General features: G+C 51.3%; 2 protein-coding genes across 2 annotated transcripts; both read right to left on the bottom strand.

Annotated features, from left to right (window-relative positions):
• Positions 1–2,084: 2,084 nt before the first annotated feature.
• Positions 2,085–8,350, bottom strand: C1qb (complement C1q B chain). The gene is made up of 3 exons (XM_021160680.3): positions 8,178–8,350; positions 4,079–4,280; positions 2,085–2,824 (listed from the first exon to the last, which is right to left on the bottom strand). The coding sequence occupies exons 2-3, from the start codon at positions 4,257–4,259 to the stop codon at positions 2,244–2,246; spliced, it is 762 nt and encodes a 253-aa protein (XP_021016339.1). The 5' UTR covers positions 4,260–4,280; positions 8,178–8,350; the 3' UTR covers positions 2,085–2,243.
• A 3,398-nt stretch (positions 8,351–11,748) lies between these two features.
• On the bottom strand, positions 11,749–14,882 carry C1qc (complement C1q C chain). Its single transcript, XM_021160901.3, has 3 exons — positions 14,787–14,882; positions 14,331–14,515; positions 11,749–12,544 (listed from the first exon to the last, which is right to left on the bottom strand). Exons 2-3 carry the CDS (start codon positions 14,512–14,514, stop codon positions 11,988–11,990), a joined length of 741 nt encoding a protein of 246 aa, XP_021016560.1. The 5' UTR covers position 14,515; positions 14,787–14,882; the 3' UTR covers positions 11,749–11,987.
• Positions 14,883–15,135: the final 253 nt, after the last annotated feature.

Here is a 15,135-nt window from a genome sequence, read left to right as displayed (position 1 = left end):
AGGGGTCACGACCCACAACTTGAGAACCTCTGGGTTAAGTGCTGGCATTGTTCCTGCAAGGGACCCCAGCTCTGTTCCCAGCACCTACCGGCATCAGGTGGCTCATAGGCATTTGAAGCTCCAGTCACTTTAGAACCGTAATCAGGCCACACCTCCTCCCCCCAAGCAGGAGCTGCTCCAGCCCTTCCCATTCCTCCCTTCTCTACCCCTCACTAGTTCCGGTCTGAGCTGGCTGACACAGGAACATGCCAGGTGCATATATAAACCGATGCCTGACGGGTCAAGACCACAGGGCAAGGAGCCCAGCCCAACCTTTACCTATTAAGCTCCTCCTGCTAGCTCCACCCACCAATCCTGTTTCCCAGGTGGGAGGGATTTAAGGTAATCTGGATTTTCATAGGGCTTCATCCCCAGCCCCGCCTGCTGATTGGCAGGCTCTTTTCTCAGCCTCTCCTCTGTTTCCTCTCTTCTTCCTTAGGCTCTACAGCAATGTCCCTGGCCTCTCCAGATACCTGCAAGTATATGCACAGGCCTGCACTTGGACACACACACACGTAATAAAAAATAAAAGAAAACTCATTTAAAAAAAAAGCCTTGGAAGTCTCTGTTCTGACAAGAAAGATTTTATCTGGGAAATGAGTTCAACAGAGGAATCAAGGATGTTGTTGTTGCTACACTGTTTAAAAGGAGCTGAAGCAGGACGCTAGAGGGCAGTCACTTGTTTGTAGTCACAGATGCTTGGAAGCCTAGGCAGGATCTGAATTCATGTCTGTCTGACTCCAAAGCCAGCACATTTCACTGCTCAACACAGCTCCTTGGAGTTGGTCCTGCCTGCCACAGGAACACACGGAATGACATGTCTCTGAGCCTTCTCTTTTTAGCTGTGTGACACCAGGCGGGTTGCTTAGCTGATCTGTCTCATGGTTCCCATTCATGACAGGGCCATCCACTGTGAAGACCCCAGAGTGGTGCAGGAATCAGTCTGACTTTCCCAGCCTGACTCCAATGAACCTAGCAGCCCAGCCTGTAATCCCAGCTACTGGGGAGGCTGACACAGGAGAACTGCCTGGGTGACAGAGTTCAAGGCCAGCCTGGGTTAACTTAATAGGTCTAAAGGATAGCTAGATCATCATGGAGGGCTTCTAGGAGGAGGAGGCTCCAGAGTAGAAACACTTTAGAGGGAAGATAAAAGATAAAAACTGGCTGCAAGATGCCCAGGCTCACAGGCTGGGACTCTTTCCAGGAGACACCGGAGAGCTACTGAAGGGTTTTGTGACATTTGTTTTAGTGAATGAAAGAGCATGCGCCAGGATGGAAAGACTCTAAGAGGGGGAAAGCAAGGTGGGCGGTGGGGAGGGGAATCTGTCTATATTGTGGGATCACAATGGCCCCACCATGGGGATGGGGAAGGGATCTCTCTATGCTGTGGGATCACAATGGCTCTACCATCTGGTCCATTTCCCTCCTTAAGCGTGAGGACTAAGGAGAGTGAAGACAGCAACGCTCAGGTGTGCGGGGGCTGCCTCTTACTGTGTGCTGGTCCAGAGAGAACCACAATGTTGCCTCCCATCCATCTCTCCCATCCATCTCTCCCATCCATCTCTCCCATCCATCTCTCCCATCCATCTCTCCCATTCATCTCTCCCATCCATCTCTCCCATCCATCTCTCCCATCCATCTCTCCCATCCATCTCTGGTTAACTGGAGACTCGTGTGTGTGTGTGTAGCCAGAGGACAACATTTGGTCTCATTTCTCAGGAACCTCCTTTGAGACAAGCTGAAACTAGAGCTTACCAACTTCCTAGACTGACTGGCCGGTGAGCCCCAGACATCCATCCCCCTGTTCCTGCTTTCCTAGGGCTGGGAATATGATTGCACACTGCCATGCTCAGCATTTTCCTGTGAGTGCTAGGGGTTGAACTCATATCCTCATGCTTGCAAGCTAAGTACTTTACTGGCTGAGCCATCTCCCAGCCTGTGAACATTCATTCATTCATTCATTCATTCATTCATTTTTTGACTAACACCTCTCAGGCCTCCTATGAGCCAAGTGCTGGGACTCAGACTCAGATTAGACCACAGTCTTTTGGCCTTGAAGAGTTTATTGACCCATTCGTGCTGTAACATCTACAGGGCTCTGGTCTGGGTTTCGGGCAGTCAAGGGGGTGATGTCAGGGGTCCAGGGAGGATTGCTGGCAGGGAGGCAGGAGATGGTGTTGGATAGGCGTAATTTGACCCCGTGATTACACATCCATGTCAGGGAAAAGCAGAAAGCCAGTGAAGATGCTGTTGGCGCCCTCAATGCCCAGGAGGGAGTTCTTGTCTGTGGCCTGCAGGTGAACAACCTCCTCTTGCTCTAGCTTCAAGACTACCCCACCTGTGGTCACCTGGAAGGTGTTCTGGGCATAGTCACAGAAGGTGACTACTTTCTGCATGCTGTCCCGATCACGGCCACGCATGAGATTCACACACAGATTGCCCCGGGAGCTGGCGTGGTAGGTGAAGTAGTAGAGGCCAGGCACCTTGCAGGTGAACTTGCCGTTGCGCGGCTCATAGTTATTGTTCGCGTTGGTGATCGTCTTTTCAAAGCGAATGACCTGGTTCGGTCGTAAGGGGCTGTTGATGGTCCTCAGGGCAGAGAAGGCGACTTTCTGTGTAGCCTTGTAGTCCCCAGAATCGCCTTTGGGACCGCGGGGTCCAGAGGGACCTGGAACACCCTTAGGGCCGACGGGACCCTTAGGGCCGACTTTGCCTGGAGTCCCAGGGATCCCTGGGTCCCCTTTCTCTCCAAACTCACCAAGGTCTCCAGCCAGTCCAGGGAGCCCTGGAGAAACAGAATCAAGAGAAAAGAGGAGACTAGAGGTCACAATGACAAAACAAAGAGAATGGGGTGGCACTTTGGGTTGTTCCTTGTGCCTCTCTGGGTTCAGCTGTCCAACTATAAAATAATGGGCCTCCTAGAGCTTCCTAGTCTCCTTCCACTTCAGGGATTTAACTCTGTTGGCAGTCATGAGGAACTGATATGCAGGGCTTGAGTGAGTGGCACCCCCATGGAGCCATGTGACTCCCTGAACTTGGTCAGCTCACACGCCTTTGTCAAGCTTAAGCCCAAAGTGAAAGGCAGTACATTCACAGCATGCATGCTATCCTTTCCCTTCCCTTGCCCATGGCAGACATCCTTAATCGATCTCAGCACACTGCTGGCTACACCTAGTTGTGGATGGTAGAATCTCTCTCACATCATCCCTCTAAGCAGCCATGGTCCCATCACCATGAGACAGAAGGAATATTCTGATAGGAAATCAGAGCACAGTGCCAAGAGTGTACACTCTAGGACAGTGGCTCTCAACTTTCCTGATGCTGCGACCCTTTAATACAGTTCTTCATGTTGTGGTGACCCCCAATTGTAAAATTATTTTGTTGCTACTTTGTAACGTTATATTTTCTACTTCTATGAATTGTAACATAAACATCGGATATTTAGGATGTCTAATATGTGACTCCCAACAGGGTCGCGACCCACAGGTTGAGAAACACTGATCTAAAGACACAGGCATGCATCCCATGTAATGCCTGCCATTCTTAGTTGTGTCACTGAGACACAATGAGGCACTGACTCTGGGCCTCAGCTTCCTCATCTGTAAAACGGGGATGATTGCATTTTGAGGATAGTGGGCTTCTGAGAGAAGGGGCTGCCACCGAGGGTGGCTTACAGCCCCTGGATTACAGAGGGAACTTCAAAGCAATGAGCCTCTCAAGCCTACACCTGCCTTTTCTCACAGATGAGGGTAGCTGCTTTCCCTGGAGGTCAGGATGTGCTCAGGACTGAGGCTCTGCGGAGTGTTCTCCCTCCTTGCATGAAGGAAGACAGGACCCCTTGCTTTGTATGAGCCCCACTACTGACTGGGCTTCCTTCCCACACATTTCACCTGTCTGCAAAAGGGCAATTAGAAGCCCTTTCTGAAAGGTATTGGAGTCTCGAATTCTCCTGCAATCTCTAAGGCAAGTGATTATGACTTGGGAGATAGCAGAGGGAGGCCATGGCCAGCAACATTCTTGTTCCCAAAGTGTACAGTACCTTTCTCCCCCTTTATCCCTGGAGTGCCTGGTTGGCCATCAGAGCCAGGGACCCCAGGGACCCCAGGGATGCCAGGGATGGCAGGGGGCCCGGTGCAGCTGCTTTGGGCCCGGGACACATGGAGAAAACCCAGGAACAGCAGTAACAGGGGTGTCCAGACCTCAGCCCACTGTGTCTTCATCAGCTCAGCCTCAGGGGCTTCCTGCAGGGTGAGAACACATAGAGGGTTACTGTCATGGTGGCTTCCATCTGTCATTAATCCATCCCTTCATTTATCCTTCTACCCATCCATCCATCTCCCCATCTGTCCAAGCATTCATCCATCACTGCAAAAAATCATCCAACCACTATCCATCCATCTCTTTATCCATCCATCTCTTTATCCATCCATCCAATTACCCACCTTTCCATCCATCTATTCATCCATCCAGTTACCCACCTTTCCATCCATCTCTTTATCCATCTATCCAATTACCTACCTTTCCATCCATCTCTTTATCCATCCATCCAATTATCCACATTTCCATCCATCTCTCTATCCATCCATCTAATTACTCACCTACCCATTTTGCCAACCATTCGTCTAGTCTCTATCCACTCACCTGTTCATCCGTTATCTAACAACACATCTCTTCAATTGTCTATCTATTCACTATGGTACATATCTCCGTTCATCCATTCACCCATTCATCTGTTTGTCCATCCATCCACCCAATCACTCATCCATCCATTCATCTATCTCCTCATCCATTTATTTGTCATTGAGTCTACCCACTTCTTCATCTATCCATCCATGCACTCATGTATCCATGTATGTAAGTATTCATACATGGATACACTTTGCTATCCATCTGTCTGTCCATCTATCCATCTGTCCTTCCACTCACCCACCCATTTGTCCATCCATCCATCCATCCACCCATCCATCCACCTATCCATTCATCCATCCACTCACTCACCTACTCATTTGTCCATCCATCCATCCATCCATCCACCTATCCATCCATCCATCCATCCACTCACCTCCCATCCATCTGTCCATCCACCTGTCTATACATCCATCCATCCACCCACCCACCCACCCACCCACCCATTTGTCCATCTATTCATCCATCCATCCATTCATCCATCCACTCACCCACCCATCTGTCTGTCCATCCACCTGTCCATCCATCCAGTCATTCATCCCTACATCCACCTATGCAGCATCCATACATATTGCCTTTCAAACACTAGACTCTGAGGGTTCTATGGCAACAAGAAAGAGATGGTCTTGGCCCTCAAAGTCCTTAGTACTAAGAGGAAGCAGCCAAAAGTACACAGGGAAACCGAGATGGACAAGATGGATTGGTGCTCTGGTAGATGGGCAATGGTGCCCCGAGGGAAGAGGGCTGGGCTGTGATAGGGAAAGGCTGATTTCAAATGGACTGTCTTCTCTACAGGAGATAAGTAATGTTTTGGCTCAGATCTGAAGGCTCAGAAAGGACTGAGACAAGAATGTTCCAGAAAGGAGAGAGGAGAGCTGGAGAGATGTCTCAGAGGTTATGAGTATTTTTGATGCTCTTCCAGAGGAACTGAGTTCAGTTCTCAGCATTCATATGAGGCAACTCACAAATGTCGGTAACTCCAGCTCTTGGGGACCCAACACCCCTGGGCTCCTTGGGTACCTGCACTCACATGCACGAATTCACATCCAGACACACACACACCTATATGTAGTTGAAACTAGTAAAAATATGGGGCCAGAGAGATGGCTCAATTGGTAAGAACACACGTTCTTGAAGAAGATCCAGGTTTGATTCCCAACACCCATAAGTCAGCTCATAAGCATTTGTAATTCCAGTTCTGGGCGATCTGATGCCCACTCCTGACCTCTGCAGGCACCAGGCATGCACATGCATGCATGTAGGTGAAATATTTACACACATAAAGTAAATCAATCTGATTTATTATTATAGATGTTGTTGTTGCTGTTGGTTTTGAGACAGGGTTTCTCTATATAGTCCTGGCTGTTCTTGAACTTACACTGTGACCAGGCTGGCCTCAAACTCCGAGATCCACCTACCTCTGCCTCCTGAGACCTGGGATTAAAGGCATGCGCCTGCCACCATGGCCACTACCACCCAGTGTAAATCAACATTTTTTAAATAAATGAAATAAGTTTCTTTAAAAAGAAAAGAAATGAAAAGAAATAGAATGTCGCAGGAGGAAAGATGCTGTCTTAATCAGGGTTTCTATTCCTGCACAAACATCATGACCAATAAGCAAGTTGGGGAGGAAAGGGTTTATTCGGCTTACACTTCCATACTGCTGTTTATCACCAAGGAAGTCAGGACTGGAACTCAAGCAGGTCAGGAAGCAGGAGCTGATGCAGAGGCCATGGAGGGATGTTCTTTACTGGCTTGCTTCCCCTGGCTTTCCCAGCCTGCTCTCTTATAGAACCAAGACTACCTAACAGCCCAGAAATGGTCCCACCCACAAGGGGCCTTTCCCCTTGATCACTAATTGAGAAAATGCCTTACAGTTGGATCTCATGGAGGCATTTCCTCAACTGAAGCTCCTTTCTCTGTGATAACTCCAGCTGTGTCAAGTTGACACAAAACTAGCCAGTACAGATGGTGTAGCCTAAGGATAGACCACCAAGGCTCAGCACAAAGGCTTTACCTGATCTGCATGCTGGATCTGTCTCAGGCCTTCTCTTTCCTCATTTCTCATGTCTGAGCCAGGGTGTGTAGCAATACACCCATAGTGAGGATGGTTACTGCTACAAAGAGGACACCGAGGCTCAGTGAGGCCACTTTCTCAGATCACATGGGAAGGAATGATGTCAACGTCTTTGCCCGCATCCCAGGCCACCTTTGCTGGCAGAATATTCTCAGGTTCCCAGGGGGCTGTGGCTCAGCAATAGAACTGTGTGGCCCTCTTCTTATCTCAGGCAATTGAGAAGGCTTATGCTGTAAGCTGTTTTGAGCAGATCTGTGTGGCCATCCTGCAAGCTTTTGGTCAAAGATTTTTCCTCCAGGAAGTTCTCCCAGGCTACCCACGTAGCTATGGAAACCCCGGTGGGAACCAGAAACCCTGAGCTCTTGTCAAGATCTGTTACCCCTGCTGCTGGACCCCTACAGCATCTGAGATATGGGGTGTGATGGACTGCCCATCTCCCAGATGAGGAAACTGAGGCTCAACAGTTTGAATATATTTTCTAGTATCACCCAGCAAGCTGTTCAGGGGCAGGACTAAGACAGGACTTCTCTCTGGGCACAGTTTACTGTTCCACAAGATGGGGGCAATGCAGATCTCTAGTCTACATTGGGAGCCTCACATTTCAGGTTTGGGGAGTCCCTCCAGTCCTCTTGGACTACCCACCTTTTATGCCAGTCCACCATTACAGCGCCTCGCTCGCTAGCATGGAGCCAGACTACCTTAGCTTTGAACTCCCGTCTGCTGCTGCCGGGCTGTGTGACCTCAGACAGGAGTATATCGGCCTCTCTGGTCTCTTGAACATGTTCATTTTTGGCTTCCGTGGCTGACAGTGATATTAAATGAGGTGGCACTGGGCGGATTGAGGTCCTTTGGGTTACAGGTACCCTTTACAGCTATGACTTTGTCACTCAGGATTAACCAGCTGCGCCCTCCGATCCCAGATGCCAAGGACACGTGATACTGGACACAAGAGGCCTGGGTTCTTATCCTATCTCTGCCTGGCTGACATTTTCAAACCCTGAAGGTCAATCAAGCTTGGTCTCTGCCAGGGCTCATGCACCCATCACAGTCTATGTTCTCTCCAGAAGGGATTTTAGGATCAGAGAGGTTCTGGGACTGGCTGAAGATGGCCAGCATGCAAGAGACAGAAGTGCCACTCGGTCTCCACGGTTCCTGAGACCACGATCCTGGCGGCTCCTATTACAGGCTGTCTACTCATCCCCTCAGCCCAAGTAGCCACATATACCTCCAACCCTAGTTCACCCTAGAGAGCCTGTGCCGTGGACCTGAACTTGGGCTCTAACAATCCAGCCCAATTAATATACAGGTGTTCATAGTTAGAAGCAAGGCCTGTGTTGGTGAGTTAACCCTCCTCTCCCTGCCCCGTCCTGCTCACCTGTGTATGGAATCCTGGTGTTCTGTGATGCTTCTAGGCCGGATAGCAGTGGATTCCCAGAGCCTGCTGCTGTCCCCAGAAAGCGGAAGTCTGGGTCCCTAGAGGCAGGAGGACCTTCCTTTGCTGTTCCCTCCCAAGGCCCAACAGGCTGACCCTCTCTCTATCACCCCTCTGTTCCCCCCATCCTGCTGCCCTCAGGAAGTTTCAGGTCCTGTTTCTGCTTCTGGGGGGAAATTACTGTAAATGACGACCAGCCTGGTTTCGCCAACTCAGCACCTGTGGGTGGGGTTGGCGGTGGGGGGGTCTGGAGTACGACCTGTTCTTGGGGACTATCCCCAGCCAGTTGCTTGCCTGCCAGGGTCTTGTGAGCACATGACTTCTACAGAGAAGTTCCTCTATGGATACAGAAAGGCCCATCTATGGCCTGTTTTGACTACAGCTCTGTATCTTGCCGGCTAAATGCTCCCAATATAGGGAGCCCCAGTTTTCCTTGCCACTGCGTGATGGAGCCGTGTCTGTATACACTCTGTGTCTCTCACGGGCCTCCAGCCTGGGAGGCTGTGGGACTGGAGAAGACGTGGAAGCAAATGAGAGCGTGCAGCTCGTGAATTGTTAATGGCCTTTCATGTCCTCAGCTTCCCCCTTTCTGGCCTTATCTCTTCCTCTGCCTCCCTCTCCCCACCTCTGCTCTCGTCTCTGTCTTCAGAAAATAATCTAATAATGAATTTTAAATGTATTCATTACTTATTCATTCACCTCCTTCCACTCCCAACAGGGCTTGGAGCCCTTGACAATAACAGCCACAGAGAGGGGACTGTTCCCTATGGAATGACAGCAAGACAGAGCTGCAGAGGGGCTTGGAGGTCACTGTGCCCACCCTGTCCCTCACTTTACACTCAGGGAAACTGAGGCCCAGAGGCATGAGTTATTATCCAACCGGACTTTGTTGGAAGGGGGCACAGATACTATGAGCTATGGTCTAGGGAAGAAGGCCTTAAGGGGTAGCAGTGAGTCCTGTCCTTTGATGGCGTCCCTTTATGGGAGGCTGGAGTTAAACATTAAATGTTTCTGTGCTAAATGTCACAGAAAAATCAGTGAATTTTAGAACCCATGCCCCAGGGCAGGCCCAGAAGCCAGAGAGCTCTGGGGCTAGGGTCTAGCTGTGCTGCTGTGGCTGTATGTACAGCCAGGTGTCACCAGGCTCCAGGGTAGATACCCAGAGGGACAAGAGGGAAAGAGGATGACTCAGCCAGGTTCAAAAGAGATGGGAGAGCTGAGGGCCATGTGCCCAGGGGACCTGCTGTCACTTACTTAGCTTTGAGGCAGGGTCTCACTCTTTTTAGCCCAGGTTGGCCTCAGACTTAAAATCCTGTGGCCTCTCTGTCGCCCACGTACTGGAATTACAGTCGTGCATCGCGATCACCAGCCCCGGGTCCCTCTGAGGGTCCTAGGCTGAGTCTCTGATTCCTGAGTAAATTGCCAGTAAGAAAGTCTAAACTTCCTAAGTTTGAACTCCAGTTTCCAATCATATGGGCCAAAGCATGTTCCTAACTGGGGTTCTCTCAGGTCTACATCAGAGATGGGAGAGCCTGTTTTCTGGGGCTGTTGGTGAGGCAGGGGAGGAACCTTCAAAGTCCAGGGCCCTCAGACACAGTATTATGTATATGAAGAGGGGACAGACTTGGAGCAGACAGGGTCTTATACATCCGGACCAGGCACTGAAGGGTGCCTGAGCCTTGACCTCTGAATGAAGCACGGTACTGCTTCCTTCACGTCCTGATAGAGAGGATGACACCTACTATGTGGGAAAAACAAGAGAAACCCCAGTTGCCCAGGGCCCAAGGAAGTCTCCTGCAGATTGTCTCTCTTTCTGCTTCCTGCCCTGTCCTGCCTTTCAGTGCCCGTTCCTCAGCATGGCCAACAGGCTGGCACATTCTGAGGTCTGTTCCTCTTGGTGCAGTGAGGACAAGGAAACACTTATGGAGGAAAGGCCTGGGCAAGCAAACCTTGTTTCCTGAGCACAGGCTTGGCTCTGGCAGCATGGCTGACCCAAGTGCTGTATTGATTTTTTTTTCTTTTTTTAAACCAAAGAAAAATGAGAAGAAAGATTTATCACACAGGACATCGCTGGGTGACCTGTTAAGTGGCTGATGGAGGGACAGCTGGGAATGCTGTGGCCAGTGACCCAGGCTGGCTGTGCCAAGTGTCCAGATGTGGTGATCCAGGCGGGGTTCCTCAGCCCCGGCTCTGTGTGTGTGTGTGTGTCCTTGTATGCACTTGTGTGCATCTGTCTTTATATCACTCTGTGACATCTTACCCATTTCATGAGCCCCTACTGCGCGCCAGGAAGGCATCCTAGGAGTCCCACATAGGACTGTTCACAGTCCTGTGAAGAATGCTGACCCTTCAGCCCACCTACTACTGCCTTGGGGCTTGAAATCTAGTTCTGTTTTAAGTCAGTCTTTAGGTTGACTCTATATACAACCAGCCTTGGGAAACTGAGCTCTACAGAGTCCTGAGTTTGAGTTCCAAGTCTATGAAAGGTGCTGTGGGGACTCATGGGGGAATCAGGTCAGGCTTCGTGGAGGAGGCGATCTTGGTAGAAGGACATTGTCCAAGTTGTGTGGGTGGTTCCTGTAGCATGCAGGGACGGCGAGGATAAAATGACCCCTTGCAGAATGAAAAGACCAAACTGGACACACAACACTCATTCACCTGAACTAAAGGCAATTGATTGGTTGGTTGGTTGGTTGGTTGGTTGACTGATGTCAGGGATACACACTAAACTGCTATACTCTGCCACTGAACTCCATAAGCCTCATGTGACAGGGTGAGATCCCGGCTGGATAGGACTGGTTCTCCCAGACTGAGGGCACCTCTCTCATACCGCTCTGCCCCATACAGTTACACTTCATGATTTTTTTTTAAGTTTCATTTTTAATTGTGTGTGTGTGGGGCACTCCATAGCAAGGGCAGGTGCCTGTGGAGTCTGGAAGAGGACATCAGATCGCCTGGAGTCACAGGCTGCTCGTTGTAAGCTGCCTGACTGGGGTACTGGGGCCTAAACCCCAGTCCTCTGCAAGACCAGCATGTGCTCGTTACCACTGAGCCGCCCTCTCACCTGACAGCCACACTTTGGGTTTTCTGCCAGCAGGTACCCACGGTAGGCCTCCCTAGTCCTCTGAAGGCTGCGGTGGCCAGTTCCTGCCATCAGGAATCACAGCCCAAGCCTCACAGCTTATACAAACAGCCATGTTTTGGACAGCCTCTTGGGGTGCCTGAAATCTGTGCATCAGATATGGGGTGTCTCTCTCTGCTGTCCACGAATCCACGTTCATCTCAGAACATGAGTGTGAATATTAAACACTTGGACACAGAAGACGGACTCGCACACTAGCTACTACCGGTTTCTATTGGCTCATTCATTTCTTCTGCTTTTAGTCCTTAACTTGCTCATTTCAGCATTCATTAATTCACTCCAAATCATCCCTTCACTTGGCACAAACACCCACAGATGAAAAACTACACACTCCAAGTTTGAGGTCTGCAAGTGAGAAACCCGAGCCAGGCGTATTTAGTGATCTATTTATTTCTCTATCTCACCACCTGAACAAAAAAATAGTCTCATAAGGTATTGATAAATGGCCACAGGAATAATACCATTAGGTGGTTCCCAGAGAAACTCTGAGGAGACACAGGGCCGATGGATCAGGAACCAGGGTGGACTTCCTGGAGGAAGAGGTCTGAGTGAGGATGGCGAAAGCAGAGGAAGCGAGGTGGGTGGCTGGGGGCTGGAAGCAGCCTGCCATTCTAGTCGGGAAACAGTAGGAAACCAGAGAAGACGCTGTCAGAACCCTCTATGCCCACCATGCCATTGTAGTCGTTGACCGATAGCCACACCTCGTCGCCCCTCTGGAGCCGCAGGAGGACTCCTCCGGAGCTGACCTGCTTGCTGTTGAACATGTGGTCGCAGAAGCTGGCCACCCTGGCAAGGTTGAGGTTTAGGTGCACGCACAGGTTGGCCGTCTCCGATGCATAGTAGACGAAGTAGTAGAGGCCTGGCACTTCGCAGGTGAACTTCCCTGTGCTTGTGTCATAATGCCCCTGAGGGTTGGTGACCACAGAGTTGAACCTGACGAGGGCGTTGGCCTCTGGGTACTGGGCGGTCTGCCGGGTGACTGTGAATACCGACTGGTGCTTCTGTTTGTATCGGCCCTCCACACCTGGCTCCCCCGGAGGACCCCTGGGGCCTGGGTCCCCTGGCAACCCTGAGGTCCCCCTGGGGCCATTTTTCCCACGGTAGCCAGGCATACCAGGCTCGCCCTTCTGACCCTTGGGTCCTCGGGTCCCAGGGACGGCTGGGATTCCTGGAGAGAGAGCAGACAGGAAGGACACGATAGGGCAGAAGGCAGGAAGAGGGACCCTGAGTGGGTCCGGCAATGACCTGTAGCCCATACTTTCCAGATAGCTCTGCCCAGGTGGAGGGGACAGGACAGGGGAGGGGACTCTGCTGTAAGTCCTGTGCTTGGTCTATCCCTGTCTCACTTTTGGAATCTGCGGTGGGAGGGTCGAATTTTGCCTCTGCCTGATGATCTGAGTTTCTCCTTCCCCTTTAAGGACTCTACTTATTTTTTTGATATATAGCTCCAGTTTCCTCTTCCAGGAAGCCCTCCTGGACCACCCCTGCCCGTCCCCTCTGTGTGAGAAATCCGTGAAGATTTGTCCTGTGACATTCTCAACAGCTTGTGGCCCTTTTACGCTCAGGCTAGATAGTCTGGAGTCAGAGCCTCCTCTCACTCAGGAGAGGTTCACTGAGGCAGGACAGTCACTGAGGTTTTGAGACTGCTACTGAGACCGTGTGTCAATGAAACCAAAGCTAAAACAAAGAGAAAGAAACAAGAAGAGAAGGTGGGTTCAGGACCCAACAGATCTGTGTGACCTCAGGCTGTGTGACCACGGGCAGGTGGTTTCCTTCTATGGCTTGTTCTGAAGGCTGAGCACAGGTTAGGCACATGGGAAGCAGTATGCTGTGGTGTCAGGGGCTGGCGATGACTGAACAGGGCTATCTCAGCCTCCTCATGGGGACAGGGCAGGATAGTGACAGTGAGGGGCAGCAGAGCAACAGTCACTGTGTGGCTCTGAGCCAGTCAATTGCTTGATCTCTCTGGACCCCAGTTTTGACATTTGCAAAGTAGAAGCAAGTCATGGATCTAAGGGTTTATCAGCTCTGGGAGGTGAACCTGTGCAGAATGCTCAGAGCCAAGCCTGGTGGCCGGGGGACCTCAGAACGCTCCTCTGACAGCCTATGTACAGGCTCCCCTAAAGTGCAGCCCAGGGGGGCTCACTGGCTCCCCTCTAGTGAGTAATTCCTTCCAGGGTCGCAAGATTTCATTTGGTGGCTGGGAGGAAAGAGGCCAGTATGGACATTTTTTTTTTTAGGGCGCTTTCCATTAGCCCCCTGCCTCATCCCTCTGTCCCCATGGTCCCCACGAGTTCTGCTCAGGCCTACTTACCCTCCCTCATGCCCAGACTCCACTGATCTCCCAGGGAAAGCACCCACACTCAGGAAGGGCCACAACACCTGCCCTCCCTCTCCTCCCTAACCCTAGCAGCCCATTCCTTTCCTTGGCCTGCTCTTCACACCAGGACACGTGTGAGAACACCCTGGGTGTGGTCCTGACCACCCTGCCCCTTGCATCCTGATTGACAGAGACCATCACACCTGCCAGGTGCTTAATTTTGTCATCTGTGTAAACGTGTTCACAGCTGTGACACCCTGAGAAACAGGGATTGCAGCACCCATTTCACAGACATGCAAACTGAGGCACTGTGGGGTTAAAAAAAAAAGTTGTGTAAGCTGGTAAAGAGGGAGGTGGTGGACTTGGCTTGGCTTTGACCTTCCCATAGGTGCCCCGGCAGTGTGGGCCACCTTCCCTAAGCATCCATCTGCAGAATGAACAGGCTGTCACCTGCCTGCAGGGACAGAGGCTCCTCTTTATTCCCTTCTACAGGATAAGGCAAATGAGGGCAGCATGCTGCAAGGTCACCAGAGTCAGTCTGGAGGCTAAAGTCTGAACTCTGAGGACCTGCAGAAAGAGAAGGCTCTGCGCTTCCCGCCCCAAGGCCAGCCTCCATCCAGGCAAGCAGACTTACCTGGCTCTCCCTTGGGCCCCTGGAGTCCATCATGCCCGTCCTTCCCAGGGGCCCCCGGCATGCCTGGCATCCCTGGGATCCCATAGCAGCCAGCGCTGGCCTGGCTCCTGAGTGGTAGGGCCAGAAGAAACAGCAGCAGCAGGCAAAGTCCACATTGAGGCTGGCAACTGGGCCCAATGACCATCCTGAGGAGGGGCAGGGGTGAGATGGAGGAACTGGTACTGAACTCTCCCTCCCTCTCCTCATTGCCCCGTCCCCTTCCGTAGCCCTTCACCCTGGGGAGTCCACATCCATCCACAGATGGTTGGATGGATGATAGACAGATAGGTAGTGGGTCTCTTCTAAGGCCCAAGCCTTAGAAAAGGCAAACAAAGACACCCCTAGTCCTATGGTTCAGGAAGGAACCTGAGGGGGAAAAGACAACTCACTCCCACTGCAGCAGGGTCCCAGCCTCACCTGAGGGTGTCGGGGACTTCAGGCCTAATCACAGAGACGTCCTGTTCTCCCAGACAGGAACATACTGTTTCAGAGCTGTGAGAGAAGAACCGCCCAGAGCAGGGTGGGGGGAGGGGGGCTCTCCCCTCCCCCACGGCACCCTAACCCCACATCCCCTTTCCAGAAATTTTCCCTGACTTGACACTTTCTTTTAGGTTCTGAGCCAGGCTGACCACAGTGATACCTCTATCCACCCCTTCCTTCCCCGGCCCTAGGTCATGTGTGACAAAATGAGGAAGTGTCTGCTGTCCCTTCATCCTGAGAACACCAGGGTGTGTGTGTGTGTGTGTGTGTGTGTGTGTGTGTGTGT

The sequence above is a fragment of the Mus caroli genome, unplaced genomic scaffold (assembly GCF_978045245.1).
Source record: "Mus caroli unplaced genomic scaffold, Mus_caroli_1 scaffold_6, whole genome shotgun sequence".
In the NCBI taxonomy this organism is placed as follows: Eukaryota; Metazoa; Chordata; class Mammalia; order Rodentia; family Muridae; genus Mus; species Mus caroli.
This window is presented reverse-complemented; position numbering and strand designations above follow the sequence as displayed.

Excerpts from the sequence above, each read along its gene's own strand:
- C1qb (XM_021160680.3), bottom strand. The coding sequence starts at position 4,259 with ATGAAGACACAGTGGGCTGAGGTCTGGACACCCCTGTTACTGCTGTTC. Across the intron at positions 2,825-4,078 it reads AGGGATAAAGGGGGAGAAAG|GGCTCCCTGGACTGGCTGGA; the intron begins GTACTGTACACT and ends CTGTTTCTCCAG.
- C1qc (XM_021160901.3), bottom strand. The coding sequence starts at position 14,514 with ATGGTCATTGGGCCCAGTTGCCAGCCTCAATGTGGACTTTGCCTGCTG. Across the intron at positions 12,545-14,330 it reads GGGGCCCAAGGGAGAGCCAG|GAATCCCAGCCGTCCCTGGG; the intron begins GTAAGTCTGCTT and ends CTCTCTCTCCAG.